At 43.4% G+C, this 23878-nt stretch overlaps 1 protein-coding gene across 1 annotated transcript in view; it reads right to left on the bottom strand.

Annotated features, from left to right (window-relative positions):
- Window positions 1-1390: 1390 nt before the first annotated feature.
- The window catches only part of PPP2R2B (protein phosphatase 2 regulatory subunit Bbeta), a 267911-nt gene continuing 245423 nt past the window's right edge, over window positions 1391-23878 (bottom strand). The window contains exons 7-9 of the mRNA XM_046667311.1: window positions 12491-12660; window positions 4792-4883; window positions 1391-2085 (exon numbers count right to left, since the gene is read on the bottom strand). Coding sequence (XP_046523267.1) covers window positions 1806-2085; window positions 4792-4883; window positions 12491-12660 — 542 coding nt within the window. The 3' untranslated portion in view covers window positions 1391-1805. The remainder of the gene's footprint in view (window positions 2086-4791; window positions 4884-12490; window positions 12661-23878) is intronic.

Genomic DNA, 23878 nt, shown 5'->3' with positions numbered 1-23878 from the left:
GGGCCAGGAATCCTGCCCCAAGAGTTTCTGCCTGGGCCACGTTAGGGGTGATGCCTGAAGCTGGCTTTCACTGAAGGGACGATGAGAAACACCAGGAGAAAGTCATGTCTTCGTATGCTCCCGCAATTTCGAGATGTACTTATTCATTCCAAAATTGCATCTTACAAAATTGTGCTCCCTTAAGTAGTTATTTCCTTGTCAGAAAGCTGTTATTAAATAGATAGTCGCTTAGAACCAAAATATGGTTCTTTCATGACTTTTTTCTTTTCCAAAACAAATTACACTTGAAAGTTGGGACTTCTAATAAATACACAAACTGAAAGAAAATTTCTCTTTAAAATAAAAACTCTCAAGCCATTTCCCATTCACTAAGTGGAAGTTAGGGGAAATGAGTCATCATGACAGGAGCAGACACTGAGCCCAGACCCCAATTTCTGGGTACCTCCCTCCTTCTCAAATTTATGTCCTTTGAATTCATTTAGTCTCCTTCCTAGAGATGTACCACATAGAAACTTCTGGAAGTTATAAACCTGAATCCTCAACTAGGGGGAATGATGAACCAGCCTCCCCAGGTTCAATCAGACTTTACTCCAACGTCAAAGCTTCTTGATTCCCCCATATGCCATTTTTGGAGGAATTTTGGTCTGTTTTTCCAGATGGTGAGCTTGGGGGTGCATTAGAAGCTCCTGATGAGACTTTGAAATCAGCAGTTTTATTGGCCATTTTTGTTCTAGCTACAGTGGAGATTGATGGACTGTAACTTTTGGTTACCAGACCCAGGAGGAGGGGAGGGGGCTGCTTAGGAGACACACCCATAAAAGAACAGACCACCTTTCTCAGGGAGCCGAGGTGGTGCCACTGCCTCCAACTTACTGCTTCGTTTAGAAGGCCAGAGAATAAACAACCAGGACTCGCCCTTTAGAAGTCAATGGAATAAATAAGCTGGAAAGGTTGAAGAGAAAAAGCCAACGAACATGTAACGAGAGGATTTTACGGAGCCATTTAAAATTACAAAAAGCAGGAGTAACAAAGCAGGCGATGGAATCTGGCCCCCCACGGCCTTGCCAGCTCACTCTGAGAGGCACTGTGTGGAAACTGTTCCCTTTATATCCCCTGAAGCGTTCACGGCATTTCCTAGCCAAATTCTCAGGCTGTTTCTATGGAGCTTACAAAAAAGGAGTACAGCGGGGTCGATGTGTGCCTTCCCTTCTCATTCTGCATCCTCTCCGCAGCCTCGTGAAATAAATCTCTGGCTCAAGTGAAATCATTAAAAAGAAAATGGAAAATGGGAAAAAAGAAGTGTTGTAGGGGTGGGAGATGCTGAACAGTTCTGATTTTTCACAAAACAAGGAGAATTTCTCTAAGAGTAAACGGTGTTTATTTTTTGAGTTTTTTTCCAATCAAATGGAATCGCTTAATTAAAAAAAAAAAACTTATCTCTTTTCTCTTTAAATACTACAGACAACCTCATTTTATCTCAGCAGACACCTAGAAACAAAACACGGGACCCACCAGAGAAAACTGGGCAATAAAAGCATCATCAGAAATTCAAGTCAACTATGGAAGAATTACTGTTAGCTGGCAGCTCTCAATTCTAAACAGAAGTGTCCCAGAACCTATTGGGTTTGACAAAAGTCTCTTAGAATGGGGGATCTGGGGAAGTTGGACTCCTTTTAATTCTATTCCAATTGTTTTCTGCATAGGGAAATTAAAGTCAATGCATCAAATGAAGACCCAAAGAAACATTTAAAAACGTGTTTGACTAGTATTCAGTATGTGAGATTATTAAGTAATAACTTGTCCTCCTAGTTAACCTTGTCCTGGAATATATATAGGTTATTTGTAGCCGCCACTGCTATAATATTTTCTGAAGGATGCCAAGCTGTATGTAGGATCTTTTTGCTAAAGTCCAGACTGTCGACACTGATCTCGTCTTTTCTCCGCTTGCCCCCCACGCATACTTTTCGCGGTTTTAGGATGGCCCGGGGTTTGCTGTTTTCCCTCGAGGCCTCAAGGGTAACATCTCGCTTGGTGTTTCGGTCAAACATCCTGAAGAAGTTGTTGTAGGAGCCTGTCATGATGACACTGCAAAGCAGAGAGGAGACAGGAAGTGACTGAGCGCTGTAGAGAAAGGCAGTGCCACATCCCTGTTGTGTCTTTCTAAAGCAAATGACACCACGCTGTGGCCAGCTTATGGCACCAAACATTTTATTAGAAACAAACCAAAAACCAAACAGGCTCTATAGGGTGACTGTTGAGTTCCTTGGGAATCACTAAGAGAAACAAGCTCTTTGGCTGGGTTTAGAAACGAAGGACCATAATAACCCTCCTTGTTACTTACTTCTGTTTGATAGGTTCCTTTCGGTCCTTTGGTTTAGTAAATGAGTCCAGTGGTTTTAATGATCCCAGCTCTACCCACCTCACATCAGGATTGTGAGGCTGGAGTGAGGTTATGAAAGGAGAAACACTTTGAAAACAATAAGTCACTGTGCACATTGAAAGCATGGAAGCCCTAGTGGCGTTTCCGGGCTGCCTGACTGCCAAGGCTTTCTTGCATCAGCGCGGTGGCAGAAATGCTGATAGTACCGCGCACTGACCCATGCGTGTCCTGCCTCTTCTAAGAACTAGCTCTAAATTCAGACTTTTCAGAGAACCTACCTGGAAAATGGATGTCATTACGGACTCACTCAGGAAGAGAGTAAACAAATTCGAATTTTAAAAGGATTTGGGATGGGGAAATAAGATTTTGTAGTGGACTGACAGATGGTTTCTACATTTTTACAAGAGTTATCCGCTCTCAGGCGTATCTACAATTGATCAGAAGAGCAGTGAATGCCAAAAGCCTTCCAGAAGCAAGGGACTGAATGTTTAACGGTGACAGGTTGGACGTGGTGACAGGTTGAGGGGGAGATAGTGCTCCTCATGTGGCTGTCCCCTGGAGAGGCTGGAGAGGCTTTGATTCTGGATAAAGCTCTGCTTGGCTGGTTAGGACGGGAGAGTGCAGCGTCTCATCTGCTTTCACGTGACTTGGGTATGTAGAGAGGTGCAGGAAACTGACAAGATGGGGCTACAGCAAGGGATAAGAGTTTGGGTACTTCGTAGCTGTGCCAGGCAAATTAATCAAGGGTTAGATTTTGTTATTCTGGCCCGGGAACTGATGCTGTGAAACGTGTTTGTCTCTGTAGCAGAGTGAGCTGTTATTACCTTGTCAGGCGGGTGCTGAGTGCTTGCCCCCGCGATCTCATTTCACTTCCCTTATCCCCATATAAGGGATTTATACTGGAGGAGCAGTGAGTAACTTGCACAGTGTCACACTGCTAGGAAGCGGCAAAGCTGGGCCTCCAACCCACACCTGCCCGACTGCAGGGCAGAAGCATTCAGCCACTTGGCCTCGCTGCCTCTCACGCACTGACATTCGCTTCCCCCACCGTCACCCAACTTGTTTTTAAACCAGCAAGTGACAAGTCTTTTTTAGGAAAAAAAATCTCAACCTTATCTGAACCAAAAATAAAATTTTCCAGTTGTGATGTTGTGGAAAGAATGTTGATCTCAGGATTCAAACTCAAAACTTCTTACTCTTGTCTTTACTACTTACTAGTTCACAAGCTTGGGCAGGTTACTTTATCTTGCTGAGCCTCAGTTTCTTCAACTGTAAAACGGGGATGATGAAATCAACCTTGTCAAACTATGGTCAGGATTAAATAACATGACATGTGTGAAGGTGCCTGGTACATAGTAGGTGCTTAATAAATGTTGTTTTTGAATCTAGGCTAAGATAGAGGGGAAATTGGAGCAATAACAACAAATACGTAAATAATAATATCTATTAAGTAATAAACAATTAATAAATTATATATGTATTTAAATAAAAATAGATAATAAAATAATAGGGCTGGGGTTAGCTTCTCTCCCCCTTGGGAGCTTTTGTTCATACATCACAGGTGCCTTGCTCTTTCTTCTCTCTGCCCTATACCAACTGGATGGCGTGACTTATGTCCTCGGCCACTTCATGATTCCTTCCAGGGCCCTAAGCGGAGGGGTCATTTTGGTTCATTGGCAGAAAAATCCAAACAAGGGTCAGAGAGAGAGAGCTCGTGTTCACTGAAAGCTGGAATCTGAGCGCTTTGCCAAGACAGGATTTCCATGCCCCCAAGCACTGTTGCCGCCTTCATCACGGAACAGCCCCCCTGATAGCCTATACATAGTTCTCCTGGAAGTCAGAGAATCATCTGTATGTGTCAAACTAAAAATGAACTATTGGGAGGTAATATGAAGTATTGCTGAAATCAAAGGCCTTCAAACAGTAATAAATCACTTTGAGAGAATATGATAAATGAGACCAAGGAGAATTCAGCTAATGAACCACCAGAGCCTTTGGTCAGGTCTATACCAGCAGCTTCAAGGGATAATTTTCGATTTAGAAAGTGCGCTTCGCAGTAATCTGAACTATTCACGCTGGAATTTGCCAGGGATTATTAGTGATTTTCGTTTTAGGCATGGTAATCTAGCTTCGGGGGTGTCTTGTAGGTAGAAGGTAGGATTTTCTTGTTGATGTTGAATGGTCACCTACACCAGGCCCGAAAGAAGTTTCAAGGGTCTCACTACATCTTCCCCTTCTTTCCAGGCCTGACCTCAAGGGGAAGCCAGTGACCCACACACGGCCTCCCTGCTAGGCCTCAGGGCCGGATTTTGACCTCCCTGTGGCTGTACCCTCTCAGGATAAACGCCCAGGGCGTCTGCAAGGAGACAGCCTGCCTTCAGAAGGATCCCCAGCCACACAGCCTTTCTTACCTGTCTGACCCATTCCACACACACTCAAATTTATCAAAAATGCAGTCATTTTCGTAGAGGGAGCACAACTTGCTGCGGAGGTAGTCATGAACCTAGGGGGGAAACACATCAAGAGGGTCAGTTATTATTTTTAAAAATGATTATTTCTGTGACTACTTCCTCTTTTGGTGTGAGCTGTTAATTCTCTCAGTGTAAAATGTGCCTGGAATCAGATGGCTTGGGCTTTTCCAGCTGAGGGACATTAGCGTGGGTTGGTGAGCTGCTTACGTGGCTAGTGTGGATTAATCAAGCTTCCTCAGGTAGACGGTGGCTAGAGCGGCGCCTGCTAAGTGGTGGAGTCCCATTTTCTAAGCTGATTTGCTAACAGGAATTAGAGGACACCATGCATTCAGTCTTTTATTCAACAAATATTTATTGAATGACTGCTATGTGCTTGGGATTGAGCAGCGAATAGAATACCCTTGCTGAGCTTTCATCCAAAGGTGGGGGCAGATGACCAGTTCACATGGGCCCTTTATGCTGAATAAGGTGAAGAGACACCCCAGAGAGGGTCGCTGAGCCTGCTGTGCTGTGATAATGTAGGAGTGTGAGGACGAAGGCAGGGAGACCAGTTATCACGGGATGACGGACGGTGGGTGGGACCAGGGCAAGAGAGGTGCTGGGAAGTGATCAGATTCTCAACATGTTTGGAGGGAGAACTGATGTGATTTGTGGATGGATTATGTGTGAAGTGTGAAGAGAAGAACAGGAGTCAAAGATGGCTTCTGGATCTTTCTCTTGAGCAAGTAGAAGGACGGAGTTGCCATGTTCATTTTTGGGTACCATAATTTGGGTCCGATAACAAAGTGGAGCTGTCATAGACTCTGATGTGAAAGGCGCTGTCCTGGAGTATGTGGCAATTCTCTCCTGACTGTTTCTAGTGTTTGGTGAAATAAGAAGCCACTTTACCAGCTGAAAGTGAGGAAGGGGAGGGAAATGGTTGGGAAATTGTGATGGATTGCTGGAAGGCACTGAGGGCCACTTGAAATTGTTGGATGTGAATTTTAAATGAGACTGGTCAGCATGGTTGAGTAATTTTCTACAGCTACATTTAGCAACTGAGGTGTAGATGCCAAAAAAGCAGATGAACAAGGCTTAGAAGGTAGTGACCTGGGTTCAGTTTTTCTCTGAGGGAGATCCCTTCTGAACCTGCTAGTAGGGAAGGGTAATAATAAAAGGCATACACAATATGCTAGCTTGTTGTTATTGGCCAGGACCCTTAGCCATAAAATCTCATTTCATCTCTAAAACATGTTATGATATAGGTACTGTGATTCTCTTCACTTCACTTGGAGCATGAAGTACAGGGGTATGGCATCATTTGTCCAAGATCACACAGGAAAGAAAATGACAGGATGGGAACTGAACCCCAGTATTTGGGTTCTGGAGGATGCACTCTTGACTACTCTAGCACTCTGCCTCCCACTTGCTCTGCCACGTTAGTCTCATCTTACGTTGGGTCTCAGTCCTGCATAGGAGCTATGATAATGAATCGAAGCAAGGTCAAGAGGGAGACAAAATTGGGTGAAGGCAGAGGGATGTTATAAAAAACATTGTTTTAACTTTGTTTAAATTAAGAGTGATGCTTCAATCTCCCTTTTCCTGCAGCCTAGACTCCTTCTCCTCCCTTGACCCCAGAGTCCTGCTGGATGCTGAGTTCAGAGGCTCAGCTGTGTGCTTAGTACTGGGCAAAGGAATAAGGTCAGATTCATCCCATGTTCCATTAGATGTTTTGGGTATTTAAAAGCTCTCTGAGTTATTTGGACAGTGTAAGTATTTTTCTAACTCTGCAAATTAATTTCCTCCACCTTTACTCTCTTGTTCCCAAACAGTTCTGGGCCTCGTCAGGGTACGTGCTTCGGCGCTATCATGATAAAGGAATCTACCTGCGGCAGGGCTGTCGGTGTTGCTAGATGGGGAACGGGGATGCAAGGGTGAGGCTTGTGTCCTGTGCTTGGTATCTCTGCTATAAATTAATTCATTGTCTTTCCCTTCCTCTCTTGCCACCTTTTGGCATATGAGAAGGGGCTCAAGTCTGATCTAGAAGGCCATTTCTGTTTGTTAAGAATCTGAGCAAAGGAACAAAGAAGAGTCCAAGGGAAAAAAGAGGATTGATTCTTGGTCTTGACCAGGGGTTGGCAGAGTTTTTCTATAAAGGGCCAGAAAGTAAATATTTATGCTTTGTAGGCCATATGCTCTCCATTACAACCACTCAACTCTGCCATTATAATGCAAAAGTAGCCCTCGGTAATAAATAAACAAATGTGGGGGGGTTGTGTTCCAATAAAACTTTATTTACAAAAATGGGTGGCAGAGAGGATTGGCCTCTGGGTCGTACTTTTGCCTACCCCTGGTTTTTTTCCTACCTTTTGTTGACTTTACTATTGACTTGCTTCTGGGCTCTGTGTAATAAAGAGGGAAGAGGGCTGGGGCTTCTGAAGGGCAAGGATGCCAAGTTGGGAATTAATCCAGTGGGCAATGCAAGCCGAATTTGTTATTCCAGTACTCCAGCTCTCCTACTTTTTGGAGGAAAAGATGAGCGTAATAGATCCTTATTTTCAGCCTTATCTCGCCCTCCCTAATCCTTCCCCTTACCTGGTATGGAGCATTTTTAACACAAGGCACAGATGTGAGTGTTCTGAGGTGGGGGGAACAAGTTTTCAGAACACTTGGTTAAGCAGGTTTATATGATGCCTGTAGGACTTCTCAGAGTCCTACAATGGTCAAGGAATTGTAAAATTGTAAGCAAGGGATAGAATATTATTTTATTTCACTATAAATAAAAAGGTTTTATTTTCACTCCATTTTTTTTTGGTAGGGGAAGTACCAAATATTATCTTGAAAATAATTAGGATTTTGACAGGTAGAGAGGGGGCAGAGCAGTAAGGTTTATAAGTAGGGCAGTAGTGTGTCTTTGAAGGCCTGGCTCAGTCTGTCTTCTTCTTTATGAACCTTTCCTGACCCCTGACCATTCACCTTTGGCATTCTGTCTTAGAAAAATGCCACAGGTGAGTAATAAATATCAAAAAGTGTGTGCTCTGGCAGCATGGGCCGATTAGCAGGAACCACATTGCCAAGAACTCTACAAATAATTCTTGAAAGACGAAAGTCAGGAGAGATTCAAGCGAAAATCTAGTCTGAACCATTATTTTCTCCTCCCCAGCATCTAAGCTCTGGGACGGTCCTGCCTGCCTCCAATTGAGGGCATCTGAAGGAAAAGAACATCTGCTATGATGGTATGTTGTTTTTATGTTCTGTTGTTAAAAAAAAAACCTCAGGCAAATGAGGTGGATCTTTTTCCATCAGAGGAGGGAATAAGGTAAGATACATAGGTGAGAAACATCGAAAGAGCCACGCAAGAGAGAATTTAAAGCTCCTCCTATGTGATGCTTCTCTCTTCATGCTCCAAATATTATTTCTTTTCTGTGTTCCTATTATCTTGTGTATGGCCTTCTTGAGCCTGTTGAACCAAATGGAGCCTCCCAATGCAGTGGTCTCAAATTATGAACTTGCAGAAGCCTGGTGTATAGTTAATGGACTGCTCATGAGGCTGAGCAAGAGTAAATGCTATTATATTTAGGGGGTTGACAAACTTTCCTGTAAAGAGTCAGATAGTAAGAATTCTAGGCTTTGCGGGCCATATGGTCTCTGTCACATGGCCATGAAAGCAGCCAGGGATAATATGTAAATGATCAGGTGTGGCTGTGTTTCAATAAAACTCCTTTTACAAAAACAGATGGCTGGAGTTTGCCAACCCCTGTTCTACAGGAAAACTTGAAAATAGCTCATCGTACTTGTCTACAGCTTGTTATTCATGGAAACATGCTTGAGATGGGTTGATGCATGTATGAAAATACACAGTAGGAGCGTTACCTGTTTCCCTGCCCAGGAAGGCAGTAGTAATGGATTATGGAATTCTTTCCCATTGGACCAGCCTCAATCTTTTTCAACAGTGTTCTAGACACTCAGAGTTTATTTACCATTTTTGCTATAGTATATAAATTTAGCTAAATTGCTTTGAAATATGTCATTTAATGTTAAAATAAGTTAAAATAAAATTTTATAATATTTCATTTCTATTTTGTAGTGTTCTACAAAGGAGATTTCCCAGTCTACCACTAGCTGAACGTGAACGTGGTTTGAGAACCATGATCTTAAAATGCTGATTATTCCATGTCATAGCTAGTTAGCTGTGTTCTAAAACTAGCTTTCTTCTAAAAGCCTTTCCCTAAAATCAAAGTACTAATCCCTCTCGCCTAAATCTACTTTTCTCTGATCAAGGCTCTCCAGAAGGCCACCCCTTTGTCAATACCACCCACCCTCGGGCTCTGGTTCCCATTGTCTCTCTTTTGTATTAAGGGTTGTAACTCTAGGTGGTTTGTCTGTGCAGCTGGAAGAGAACACAGCCCTGGGCTGAAGATGAGGGGCTGGGGGAGCGAGCTCGGGGGCAGGTGATGTGGAGCTGGTCCCTGAAGTCTGAATAGGATTTGGGGAACAAGATTCTCTATATACAGGGCATGCTATTTGAACCACAGGGGTAACCAAACTATATCAGTTACATGTGTGGTCGTGAATTCTGGTCCCCAAACCTTTTTACGGCACCCTCTGGGACTCACAGTCAGTCATCAAAGTCCTCGGTCTTTTCAACCTCCTCTCTGGCCTTTTCCTTCTTCCTCTGAGTGAAATATGGCTCTCCCCTGAAGATACTACTTCTCTTGAGGCCACTCAAGTGGTGGCTGGATTTTTGCTCTCATGTGCCAAGCTGGGGTGGGCTCCTTGTTTCAGTCTAAAGTCTTCAGCTCCTTTGAAGTCATGCCATCAAACTAACCTTCCTGCTACCCATCCTTCTTACCTCAGTCACTTTGCCTCATTCCTTGAAGCGATTCTAGCACCGCGATCTCTGTTACTTAGCCTCATCATTTTCAGTGACTTTTGTCCTTTGCTTCCTTGGTCATATTAGGAGCCTTGTCATTCCTATAACTGTACCTATTTAACAAATATTCCTCTATTGCTATCTTTTTTTACTTCACTCCCTCTAGTATCCTAATTCTGTCAATTCTTCAAATCCATTTTTCTGACTGCTTTCCCCTGCCCATTATTTTCCTCCTTATTTCCCTTAGATTCAGTGGTCCATCATTACAGTCACTCCCTCAGTGTATACCTTCAACAAACTTGCCTTTCTCTCTCCTTCCAGTGTACTCATTTAGCCAAACCCCATCACTAGTTAAATCTAACTTTCTGCCCTTTCTTACCCGCACCAAGCAGATGAATGTGGCTGGGAAGAAACAACCATATAGATTAGTCACACTTTAAATCAATAATATAAGCCTCAAGAGTATCCCTGAGCAACCCTACAACTCCCTAGTCAGTTCACTCTCTTAGATGAGTACACTTTTCCTTCTCACTCAGCCAATGACCTCGCTTCTTATTTTACTCAGAAAATAGAAGCAATAAGAAGAAACCATCTACATGGTTCCATCACAAAATTTATGAACCCATTGCACTTGTTGCTATGTACTCTTCTGTCCTTCCTTTGATGGATGAATTGCCCATCTTCCCATCAAAGGCCAATTCTGCAATGGACTCTGTTCCCTCTTGCTTCCCTCAAGGAGTTTGCTGCTTCAATTTTTTCCCTCTCTACATGTGATAACTTCTTTAAGCCTGTATCCCATTCCAGCTACCACCCCATTTCTCTGCTCCCCTACAGAACAAAATTTCTTGAAACAGTTCTCCATACTCATTATGTTCACATCCTCTATTCACAGTCTCTCTTGAACCCACTCCGATCAGACATTCATTCGTACCACTTCACCTACACCTCTTTCATGAAGGTTGCTGATAATCTCCACATTACTGAATCAAATGGTGATCCAGTCCTTTCTTACTTGGCTCAGCATTTGGCAGTTGGTGACTTCCTCTTCCTTGAGACAGCATCTTCAGTGGGCTTCCAGGACACTCCTTTCAGTTTTCCTCCTACCTCACTGGTACTTTTCTCCAATCTCTTGTCAAATCCATTTCTCTTCCCAACCTGTAAACACTGGGGTCCCAGGGCACGGTTCCTGACCTCTTCTTTTCTCTAGGATATTTCCAGACTCACACTGAGCTGTCTACTTGCCATTTCTGGATGTTTAATTGGCTCCACATGTCCAAAACCGAACTCTCAATTTCCTCATCTACATAAAATGGCAATCCCATTTTTCTAATAAACTTTGGAGTGATCCTTGGTGCCTCTTTCCTCTTACTTCTCACATCAAATTTGTCATCAAATCCTGTTGGTTTTACCTTGGAAATATATCCATTGCTAATACCCTTATCTAAGCTACCATCACCCCTTGCCAGAATGTTGCAATAACTTCCTAACTATTCTCTCTGTCTCCTCACGTGCCCCCTCCTAGTCTCTCCTCACCAGCACAATCAGGATGTTCACTTTAAAATGTTAGTCAATGATGAAAATGTTCTGGAATTGGATAGTGGTGATAGTTCCGCAACTTTGTGAACATACTAATATACACATGGAAAGGGTGAATATTATGCTATGCGAATTATGTTTCCAGAAAAAATATGTAAATCAAATTCCTTTGGCTAGAATTTCCCCCTTCTTTTTATCTAACCTAAGAAATCTTAAAATAAGACCAGTTTATCCCTGCCTCTTGATCCTTGCTTCAACTGTACTCTTGCCTGGAATTAGCTTCTTCAAATCTTTTCTACCTCAAAGTCTGGTCTTCTTCTTTCAAAAAAGTCATTCTAAACACTGCCCTCTCCTTTGTTCCCTTCGTCAGCAAATCTACCAAGCATCTAGCCAATGCTTAAGTCAGACGCCTCCTCACAGTCTTCTTGGTTCCTTTTCCCTTCACCTTCAATCAGCAAGCGAGCCTCACAGAGTCTCCATCCTGCCTCTCCCTCCCTCTCTGCATGCCACTGTGCCAGGCAAAATTGCCAGTGTCTCCTCCTGTCTAAATTCCTTTAATCTCCTTGGCAAACTGCAATGTCAAACACACAGTAAAAACAAAAAATTCATAATGTCATTTCCTGTGCAAAACCTTTCAATGGCTCCCTATTGTACTGAGATTAAGACAGAATAACCTAATTGACTCCACCAGGGCCTATGACCCCACGCTCTTCTTTCTGCCCCTGTGTTCCATATTCAAGGTGTAAAGAACTATTTTCCAAACACACCACATTTCTCTTGACACCAGGCCTTCGAACATACTGTTCTTCTAAGAATACAATTTTTCTGGCTAGCCTGTGGCAGTCAAGACTCAGCCGAAGGGTCACTTCTTCAGGACAGCCTTTCTCACCGGGCTGGCCCTCCCTGTATGGGTTCCTGTGGCACTCAGTATCATCTCTTCCATCACTGCACATTCAATTCCCTGTCCATCATCTGGCTTTTCCACTGGACAGTCAGCTCCACGAGAGCAGCCCCCTGTCTGTCTTCTTCATCTCTGTATCTGTAGTGTCCATCCCACAGTAAGTGCTAAGTTAGACTGAACTCTAGCCCCTCCATATGCACCCCTGCCTTAAAGCCTATGGCACTTACAGGCTGTACCATTTTATTATCACGATGTGCTGTTTTTTTTCCTTCTGCGTTGTAAGACTTTGCAGGCAGAGGAAGTCTGCAAAGGAAATGCTCAATATACCTATGGATGGGTGGTGTCTATACCTGGTAAGTCTCGATGGGGCGGTTTTCCATGTTGAGATCCCACACTTTAACTGTCAGATAGTCTCTGGTCATGATATACCTCCCGCTGTGGCTGAATTTCACATCCGAAATCGAAGAGATAATTTCAGAGAAAAACGACCTGTTGCTGGGATCTTCCGGCTCTTCAAAAACTGCAGAACAGAGGCAAAACAAGAAGAATTTAGAACATCTTTATCAACTGACTCTAACATGTTTGGGCTGGCAAGAAAGCCAACAGCTGAACTGGGACTAGGGCTGGAATCTGCAGAATGTAAGTTGCTGATAGAGAACTGTCAGCTTCCTGGCAGCAGGAAAAGCTGACCCTGGTTTCTTTATTTTCTTTCTCATGGTAGGACTGGCATGGGAAATGTCCCATCCATAGATCTGGCACTGACCATTTTTCCAAGCTCCAGGTCTACTATGTATTTATAGTACTTATATATATGGATATATAACTCCCTTTCACATTGCCCCTGGTCTCTGGGTGTTATGGCACATACCAAAACCTGAGTCATCTTACATGCTTAAAAATTTTCCTTACAGCTTTTTTCAGATATAATTCACAGACTATAACATTTACTAACTTATGGTTTAGTGTAATCATGTCATTGTGCGACCATCACCACAATCTAAATTTAGAACATTTCATCAACTCCCCTAAAAAACTCCATACCCATTAGCAGTTACTCCCCATTCTCTACTCCTGCAGCCCTAGGCAACCGCTAATCTATTTTCTGGTTCTATGGAATTACCTATTCTGGAAATTTCCCATAAGTGGAATCATACAACTTGCATTTTTTTGTGACTAGTTTCTTTCCCTTAGTGTAATGGTTTCAAGTTCATCCATGTTGTAGCATCTATCCGTACTTCATTCCTTTTTATGGTTGAATAATATTCCCCATTGCATGGATATACCACACTCTGTTTATTATTCTGTTCATCAGTTGATGGACATTTGGGTTGTTCCTACGTTTTGACTATTGTGAATAATGCTGTTATGAATATTCATGTCCAAGTTTTTGTGTGGATGTATGTTTTCATATCTCTTGGATCACGGTGTTTAATAGTGGGCTTTGTTGCCTTGGGTCTAAGGTCACACTGCCAATTACTAATTGTGTGATCTTGGGCAAGTTACTTACCTTTCCTGTGCCTCAGTCTCATCAGTAAACTGTGGCTACAATGTTGTTTGTGGATTTTGTGCATTTCCTCTAATGTCCAGGCCCTTATTAGTTCTCTCAGTAGCTTCAGCTGATTTCCACTCACAGGAATAAAGTCGTGGCTCCTCAGTTTGATATGGAAGCCCATTGTAAGCTGCCTTGTCTTTCTACCTTGCTTTTGCACTTCTCTGGTTCACGTTGAATGTATAGAGTATATCTTGACATTGCACATTTCTGTGCTCTGCCTGATCATTCCTCCTTCATTGTTTCAAATTCTGCTTGATTCATAGCTCTCATGTTTTATGTGTTATTTTAGCCCCAAATGATTTTTTTTTTCTTTGAAGCACCATCATAGTTGGTCTGGCCCATTTATTTAGTATTTGCTTAGGTACTTTAACAGTGAAACAATCATTTTTCACATTATTATTTAACATTCCATGGGTTTGTCTTATCTCAATTAGGATGTGGGTTCCTGAGGGCAGGACTATGGTTCTTCTTATGTTTGTACTGAGAGTCTTGCACACAACCATTCAATAAATATTTGTTGATTGATTGGAACCAAAGCCAGATAAATTAATGATTCTTTGCTCTCTAGGGGCTTAGCACATGTGATGTCAAGCTATATATACTTACTGATAATTATTTTTGACCTACAAGAATGGCAATTAAGTATAGTTCCACTTAATAAGTGTTTGTATCGCCATTTTGGCTGAACCAAACAGCCTACAGGTTACTGAGTGAACTCATCCCCCAAGGCTTCCTCTTCCTGCCTGCTCAATGCACTCACATAGTCAGTCTCAAATTCTACGTAGGAAACCTAAGATTATAATGAGTTGTCTTTCAAACCTTGCTGAATTAAACCATGAGCCAAAGCAAAATACTAATATTAAAGAGAACAAAAAAACCCAATCAATCAGAATTGAACTTGAGAATTAAAAAATCCATTGAAATGGAAAAACATGAGCTTATTACAGTCTCTGACCCAATGTCTCAATCCATGTGCTTATCTCTTGGACTTCAATCAAGCAATTAATGAAGACCCCTGGACTCTGATTGGTATCCTCATTGTTGAGAAGCAGATTTTCATATTAGTTTCTATTTCAGGTAATCTCATTAGGACCAGGGGCTTAGGAACTCCAGACACACCCCATGCAAACACCTCAACAGAGAGAGGAGTGGAACTCAGAGACTTGGTCACCTCCACCTGATGCACCTGTAAAGACAGCTTGAGGCCGTAGCGGGAAGGGCTCAGCAATCTCTGCTCTGGATCAGTTAATTCCTGCCTCTGTCATTTACCAGCTATTCACATTCTATTTACTACTCTGAGATTCAGTTTTCCCAGCTGTAAAACGGGGATGCATATTGCTTGGTACATGGTAGGTCCTCAATAAATGTCAGTCGCTATTTTTATCATCATTAGCGTGCACTGCTTCTGTATTGGCCAATCATATTTCACTCATGAAGACTCTTGAGAATTTGGGACCGAGGACCACAGAACCTGTGGGATATTGAAATGTCATAAAGGACATTTACAAGGTTATACCTGGGAATCTGTTCTGTAAATACTTGGCATACAGGGGGCCCAGCATGGCAACATTGCAAGGCCTCAAAATGAAAGCCCTAGACGATGGAGGTGAAATGAAAGAAAACAATTCTTTAACCAACCCACCACTAATTATTTACATAGGATACACAGGATATGTATACAGGATAAGTATAACATACCAACCAGCACAGCACTTTGTAGTTCATTCTATGCATATCCAAGTCTTAATATCAACTCCATGAATTCTTTTCATTCATTCAGCAGCAACGTTTAATAGTGTGAACAATTACTGTTTGTTTATGGGAAGCTTATTGTGTTCCAGGCCCTGTGATTTACGGGTTTTATCTCATGATCCTTACAATGATCCTTGAAGTAGGAATGATGATTCCTTAGTTTATAGATGTGGAAAACTAAGGCACAGAGAGGTTTTGTAACCTGTCCAAGGACAACACAGCTACGCAGAGTGGGAGCTGTGCTATGAATCAGGACTGTCTGACTTCAAAGTCTTTGTTCTTAACCATAATGCAATTCTGTCTTGTACTATGTACAAGACCTTATTTTAGGAGCTGTAAGAAGATATCAGGGTAGAATCGATTTAGAATCATGGAATTATAAAACTGGAAGGCTCTTTTGGGGCTAGCCCTGTGGCCAAGTGGTTAAGTTCATGCGCTCTGCTTCACTGGTCCAGGGTTTCACTGGTTTGGATCCTGGACGCAGACCTAGCACCACTCATCAGGCCAAGTTTAGGCAGTGTCCCACAGAACACAACCAGAAAGACCTACAACTATGTACTGGGGGGCTTTGGGGAGAAGAGGAAGAAAAGAAAAAAAAGAGTGGAAACTGGAAGATTCTTTTTTTTCTGGTTATCACACTCATTTTTTTTTATTATGCATTAATTAGATGAAAGTTAGTGGAAGGGTTCTTCATGATGATTAGTTCTACTCTATCCTTTTATACAGCCAAAGTCCTTAAGAGAGTGAATCCATTTCAAACACTTAGGAGCATGGCTTCTACACCTAGGATTCATGAGTTCAAGCCTTATGCCATCAGTGGCAAGTATAGACTGGGGACCCTAGGACTTTGTATGACCTGTCAAAACCCTCACCACAAAAAGCCCAGACTCTCAGGCCATTGCTCACCCCTGGATCCTAATCCCTGTGGCCTGTCAGCAATGAGGCACCTTTTCCTCCCACTGTCCCTCTCCCCCAGTTAATGTGCATTGCAATTTAATATATTTTATTTGTCTCCCCTAATAGAATGCAAGCTCTATGAGGGCAGGGGGTTTTGTTTTGCTGTATTCCCTGGAAAATAGGAGGTGCTCAGTAAATATATGTTAAATGAGTGAATATTGACAAACCATTTTAATTTTTAAATGAAAATAATACCTATCAATTAAACAGGTCCTGAAAGGAACCTATCTAAGCAATGCTTTATTCACTTCAGATTTGTTTCTTTAAGTCTTTGAAAAGTAGGAGAAACTACACTCCATGGGAAGTCATCTGTAATTCGAGGTTTTCACTAAGTCAGGCTGAGCAATCCTTTATCAGCTATTTAAGTGTCTTTTATATGCACAACACTTAGTACATGACCGAGAACACACAAATAAAAAGCATTTGTTGGATGGACACATGCCAGGCCCTGTACTACAAGCCAAGGACACAAGGAGTAAGACAGATCCAGTCTTACCCTCATGGGACTCACAGGCTAGAGGAAGAGATAAATGTTAAACAATTATACAAGGTTAGTTATGGATGTGAATAAGTGAGGTTTTACTGCATTATCAGAGGGGAATAAAGGTGCTGGGGAAGCAGTGAGTGGAATGCAAATGGACCCTTCCTGTGTGTTCCATGTACTCTACTGAACATGTGGTACAAAGGTGTCTAGTGCTTGAGTGATAGATCTTGGGACAAATCAAAACTGGAACTTCTCCTGGAGGCCGTTGGCTTGGCATTAGAAATCCTGCTGACCTGCAGGATTTCCAACTGGCTTCTAGAAAATAAAGACGTCAAGAGAAGAAAGGAAGAGAGCCATGGTGGAGATAAGACAAGCTTTGCTCCCTTTGTGAGGAAGCAGTCTTGATGAGAATCCTAATAGCCCAGACCTAGTCACTGGGGATGTGTCAGATTTGCCAACAGGGAGCTTGTGTCTCGGAGAACCCAATAATAACAGTAACACCAACAATAATGACATTTGCTACCATTTCTTAGGCCTCATGCTTTGCATACATTATCCCATTTAACGCTCAGACTTATGAGGAAGGTACTCTCACTGTCCACATTTACAGATGAGACAGATCAGGAGAGGTTGAATAACTTGCCCACGATCACGCAGCTTGTGAGGAGGAGAGATGGGCTTTCAACTCACCATCTGTCTGCCTGTTACACTATCTCCCCCACCAGGCCTTTCCTTGCTTTGTCAATATCATTTCTCGTTGAAACAATCAAATCAAAGTGGGCTCCTTCATGTCCTAGATATACTGGTGCATCTCTACTTCTGTGCCTCTGCTCCTCCTTACCTCTTCCTGTGCCCATCAAGGGATACTGGAAAGAACATCAGGCTGGGAGTCAGAGATGCTGAGTTGGAATCCAGCCTGGACACAAATTAGCCACCTCTTAATACCTACTTTCTGTGGAGCACTTATGCTGTGTGCTTTGCATGTATTAACTCATTCAATATTCATAGGTATTATTATTTCCCTTTTACACAAATCAGTCTACTTAGTCAACTCAGGCACAGAGTTCTACAGCTAGCAGGAGGCAGAGCCAGGATTTGAACTCGGTCTGCTTCCAGCCTATGCTCTTACCTCTGTCTTACTGCCTCTCATTTGAATGACTGGGAGCCATCAACTCTTGTGCCTGTTGACAGCCGCTAACTGAAAGGGAGGTAGGATTGCCTACCAGGTCCCTCCTAGCTCTGAGACGATAAGATCTCTGAATTCTACTAGTCTGGTCTTTCCATTTCTCTCTACTAATGCCCTTTACTCTAGGCTAGGCTTCCCAAAGCGACGTCAGCAGAACACTCAGGAATATGTCAGAAATTCCACATTTCGAGGTCAGATGAACTTGGGAAACTCCTACTCAGTTTTAGGGGTTGACAATGCAATTAGTCTATCAAAGGTGCCAAGAAGTCCTGCAGGTAAAAAAAAAAATTACCATTCTTTAGCCTAGGAAGCCAGGTTTCTCAACTTTTGCACTATTGAATTTGGGGCCGGATAATTCTTTGTTGTTGGGGGACTGTATGGTGTCTAGCCACATCCCTGGCCTCTGCCCAGTAAATCTCCAATCCCGAGCTGGGACAACCAAAAATGGCTCCAGATATTGCCAAATGTCCCCAGTGGAGCATGACTGTCCCTGATAGAGAACCACTGCCTTAATTCTGCTTTCAAATCTTATTGGATCGCACCACCTCCCTCCCTACTATTCTGTTTCATTTTTTTGGCAAATCACTGGCAGCCCAGTGTTTCTCTAGTACAGAGTCCTCAGCATACACTTTGGGTTACAATGGTATAGTCAAAAGCAACTGATACTTCCTTTCAAATCCTATAGGCTATGTTAGGTGTCCTAGGTGGACAGCGTTTTGTGTTATAACACCTACAGATATGAATACGTCTCCATGGAACTGAAAGTATCTTATGTTTGATGCCATCCTTCATGGTGCCTGGCACAGGGCTATTCGCCTGAGAGACCTCAGGTGACTGGCTAGCTGAAGGTACCAGAATCCTGGGAAAGAGTTGAAATCACATATAAGAGAGAGGAAGAGTTAAGAAGACAACTGCGGACTTGAGAGAAATCTAAGGCTAAAACTACATTCATTACCACTGAGGCAAAAGCAGAAAGAAAGCATGCAGTGTGCTGGTTGTGGACTCCGGGGACAGGAGAAGAGAGAAGAGAGAATGTGGGGAAACCCCAGTAAAGGCTGTCCCTGCGTGTGGCTCCTTTCTCCGGACCTCACACTGGACACTGCACAGGAACTCATGCTCGTGTTGAAGGGTCAGGAGGGGGATCCAAGGCCACCACAGCTGATCCTGAAGGCCTCCTCACACTCCATCCCATATGGTGTGGTGGCTAAGAGTACAAGTGGTTCGAAGCTCAGCAGGCCGGGGTTGAAATCCAGCTCTGATACTTATAAGCTATGAAGTCTTGGACAAGTGGCTAGACTCCTTCCAAGCTTCATTTTCCTTCTCTGTCAAATGGAGATAAGAGGAGTCCCCACCTTCTAGGGTGGTTGTGGGACAGATGAGGTCTTTCATGTCAAGCACTTAGCATGATGCCTGTACCCGGAATAATAGAGAAGGCAGCAGCAATGCAGAAGTGGGTGCTACTTAAGCAAGCTTGGTGTGAAATGAGTCGCAAAGCCTGATGTGTTTTTCCATTTGGGCCAGATCTTAAGAGCGACCAGTTGTTAAATCAACTTCTAGGTCTTCTAACTGGTCTGTAACACAGACACACACTAGCTAATCTCTGGACTGTCACTTGAAACGCACCTTCCTTCTTACACGTGGTTCTCATTTGGTGCTGAACAATGTCACCACACCCTGGCTTTGATGACTCAGGCAGATGAGAGAGAGAGCAAAGGAAACCAGACAGGGGCATGTGAAGGTTTGTTCATGATGAAAAAGGAACAGACTCGGAATCACGCCTGGGGTTTTAAACTGCTCACTTCTGCTGACATTTCTTCTATGGAGAAGCGCAGCTGGCACGCTTTTCCGTTTGGAGACATGGTTGACAATTTCCCCATAATGGGGACACAACTGGCAATTTTCCTACAGAGTGAGGCAGATGGCAATTTATCTTCAGAGATATGCAGGCAACAGTTTTGCCCCTGGAGAGAAAAGGCTCAGTGATTGAGATGCAGCCAGTAATTTTTACTACACGGAAGACACATCCAGTAATCTCGCCCAATGAGAGAAACAGCCAACAGTTTTCCCACGGAGAGAAAGAACTCCCACGGACTGATAATGCTGGCCTTTACCCAGCTGAGGACAGTGAGAGAAGTTTAAGATTTAATTAGTGGCTACTGTACTACCATGGGCCTAATGATATAGTCTCCAGATATGGGCTGGAGACTGGAACTTAGATCATATTAAGACTCAGAGGATTCTGAATTGGGAAACAATAAAGCCCAATTGCTCAACGTTTGCAATTTGCTTTTCATCTACCCCTTCATTAATTCTACAAACAACTGTTCAACAGTGAACACAGTAGCAACAAAATGCATAGCAGCACGAGAATGAGCAATTAATCTAGAAGAGATTACATTGGTCCCCGATTTATATAACTGCTTTCAAAATACTTCTAGATATATTTCACAAATATCTTCTCTTTTACTAACTAATCATTCAAAGATAAGAAATAATGAATCAAAACTTTTTTTCAGACAGAAAAAATGGACTAAAAATTCACGGAGGGGAGAAATGATGAGACAATCTGGTGTGGTGTGATCTGGGCTGGTGTGATTAGGTAAGGCTTAATAACAAGCTGAACCTCGAATGATCAATAAGCTCTGGATAGGCCAGAGGTCAGCAAACTTCTCCTGTAAAGAGCCAGAGAGTAAATATTTTAGGCTTTGAGGGCCATTGGTCCCTGCTGCACTTTTGTAAAAAGCCTTCATGGGGGGGAAGCAGCATAGACAATATGTAAACAGATGAGCATATGTTCCAACAAAGCTCTCTTTATAGACATTGAAATTTCAATTTCATCTAATTTTTATGTGTTGTGAACCAGTATTCTTCTTTAGATTTTTGTTCAACCATTTAAAAATGTAGAAATCTTACTCTTCGCTAGAGTTGTGCAAAAACAGGTGGTGGGCCACATTTGGCTGTAGACCAGTTTGCTGACCCCTGATGATGGCGTTTGGGGGCTAGGAGAGGTACCTCCTGTGCCGGACAGGGGAATCAGCAGAAGTAAATGCCAGAGGAGACAAATACATTTTTCGGGGACAGTGGGGTCGGTCCTAGGACTGGTGACACAGAGACATCATGTGGAAAGGCTGGAGGATGACACCTTTCCCAGTAAACCTCAAATTGCCTTCCTCAGGTATGTCTCTCAGCTGGAACAGAGACATTAATGGACAAGTTCGGGCTAGAACCCATGCTCCACCATGTACAGGCTGGATTGTCTTTGTCAAATTTCTGTACCTCTCTAAGATTCAGCTTCATTATCTTTAAATTGCAGACATTGATTCCCATTTTGCAAAGTTATAAGAATCAAATGAGATAAAAGCAGCTAAGACACCTCGCGCAGTGCCTGGCACATGGTCAGAAGTCAACAAATACTATTATCACACACTATTCAACCAACGTGCACTGAGTGCCTAAGAGGTATAAGGCACTTGGACAAGGGCTGGGGTTACAAGAGCGAGCAACAAAGACAAAGGCCCTGGCTCTTTGGTACTTCCTTCAACACAGAGGGGACCCACCTACTTATCAGGGCTGGGGGCTTTTTTTCTTAAAGGAAGACAAGTTGCTCCTTTCACGGTAGGCAGAATAACGTCTCCCACCACACACAAAGATGTCCATACCCTCATCCCCAGGACCTGAAAATATGTTACATGGCAAAGGGGAATTAAGGCTACTAATTAACTGACCTTAAAATGGGGAGATTATGCTGGTTTATCTGGCTATGCCCAACACAATGACAAGGGTCCTTATAAGTGAAAGAAGGGGGCAGGAGAGTCAATGTCAGAGTGACGCAGTGTGAGAAAGACTTGTCTACCTCCGCTGGCTTTGAAGATGGAGGAAAGGAGCCATGAGCCAAGGAATGTGGGCTGCTTCTAGAATCTGGAAAAGGCCAGAAAACAGATTCTCCTACAGAGCCTGCAGGAAAGAACAGCCCCTGAAGACACCTTGGTTTGAGCCCAGTGAGACACATTTTGGGCTTCTGACCTTCATAACTGTGAGATAATAATTTTGTTTTGTTTCAAGTCACCGAGTTTACTATGTTTATGGTAATTTGTTAAAGCAGCATTAGGAAATGAACACCCCTCTTTCCCCATATTGTCAACAAAGGGAGGGGACAGAGTTTATGAGCTCACCGCCCACTCTGGGAAGCTGCTGTTATTTCTCTGGACCCCAGCGGCAACTTTCTCTCCCTGTCGGTCTCTGAAGAGCCCGCTCCCTTTCAGCAGCTGCTCCTCTACAGCTGGCCCAGAAGGCAGGCCAGAGTGGGCTGCTCTGGGCATGGACTGTGACAGGTTCATTGCTTCCAAGGGAGCTGGTGAGCCACCAAACTCAGCTACCATCTCCTCCCAGCATTCCTGCTGCTGCCACTGCTGCTGTACCCACAGGCTGACATGGTCCAGAGAAATGAGAACACAGCAGCTGCAAAGACACAGCCAGCCAAGCAGCTTAGACAATCAGGATTTAGTGGGCGAACCTGAGCCTGCATGTGATCCAGCTGTGTGCTGAGTAACTCTTCCCAAAGCAATACCACTTCCCTGCTGAGACATCTACAGTGACTCCCCATTGTCAATTGCCAACAGTCCCATCCCTTTGGCCTGGCATTCAGGGCCCTTCATATCAGGTCCTAGATCAGCACTCCAATATTACTGCCCACTTCTCTCCTCCTCAAATACCCCACTGTGCCCTGACTGGCCCACTCATCATTTGCCCCAGGGTCAGAGCCCTCTTGCCTCCAGGGGCCAGACAGGTAATGACATAGATGAAGCATTCATGAGTACATAACAGGGAGTGGTAAGGACTGTGGCAAACACCCTATAAAGGGGGTAGTTTCCACTCAGCTCCAGCTGATTGCTGCCATGAAGGAATTGGTCCAGCATAGTCAGATCACCTCATTGGTAAAATCTAAATTTTTCCTGAGGAATGTTGATGTTTCACTGTTAGCAACTAATTAAAAATTTTAGTGTGTGGATAAAACATAATACATGTGTAAGCCACATGGGTCGTAGTTTGTAAGCTCTGGTTTATACCCTGGAATAATGATGGCCGATGTTTATGGAGCACTTAGCACGTGCTAGGACTTGATCCATGCTCAGTCCCCACCTGACTTAGTCAGTTCAGGTTGCTGTAACAGAATATCATAGACTGGGTGGCTTATAAGCAAGAGAAATTTCTGACAGCTCTGGCGGCTGGAGGTCTGAGACCAGCGTGGCAGCATGGTTAGGTTCTGGTTGGATGTTCTGGCACATCCCTCTCCTGGGTTGCAGAGGGTCATTTTCTTGTTGTATCCACATGGTGGAGAGGGTGAGAGAGCTCTCTAGGGTCTCTTTTATGAGGACACTAATCCCATTCATGAGGGTTCCACCCTTACAACGTAATCGCCTCCCAAAGGCCCACTTCCTAATACCATCATGCTGGGGGTTAGGATTTCAACATAGGCATTCCAGGTGAACACAAACATTCGGTCCAGAATACCACCTATGTCAGCTCCCCTGTGTCTCTTTCTCCTGTCAACCTTCAGGGCTCACTGTCTCTTCCAGGAAGTCTTCTTTAACCTCCTCGGCCCACTGCATTCTTTCCTTCCTCATCCTAGTTAATTTGGCCACCCTCCAGACTTCTCCCTGTTATTTAAAAAATATGTTTTTTTTCCGGAATTCACAAGGAGCTACACAATCCTAGTTCAGGGAACAGGCCCCACAGGCGGCACCGGTGATAACAGCAGGAGTTCCCTGGCCGGCACCTCTCCATTTCACAGCTGGGGAAACGGAGGC

The sequence above is a fragment of the Equus quagga genome, chromosome 7, assembly GCF_021613505.1.
Source record: "Equus quagga isolate Etosha38 chromosome 7, UCLA_HA_Equagga_1.0, whole genome shotgun sequence".
In the NCBI taxonomy this organism is placed as follows: domain Eukaryota; kingdom Metazoa; phylum Chordata; class Mammalia; order Perissodactyla; family Equidae; genus Equus; species Equus quagga.
Note: the sequence above shows the minus strand (reverse complement) of the source record. Positions and strands in the feature narration are given on the sequence as shown.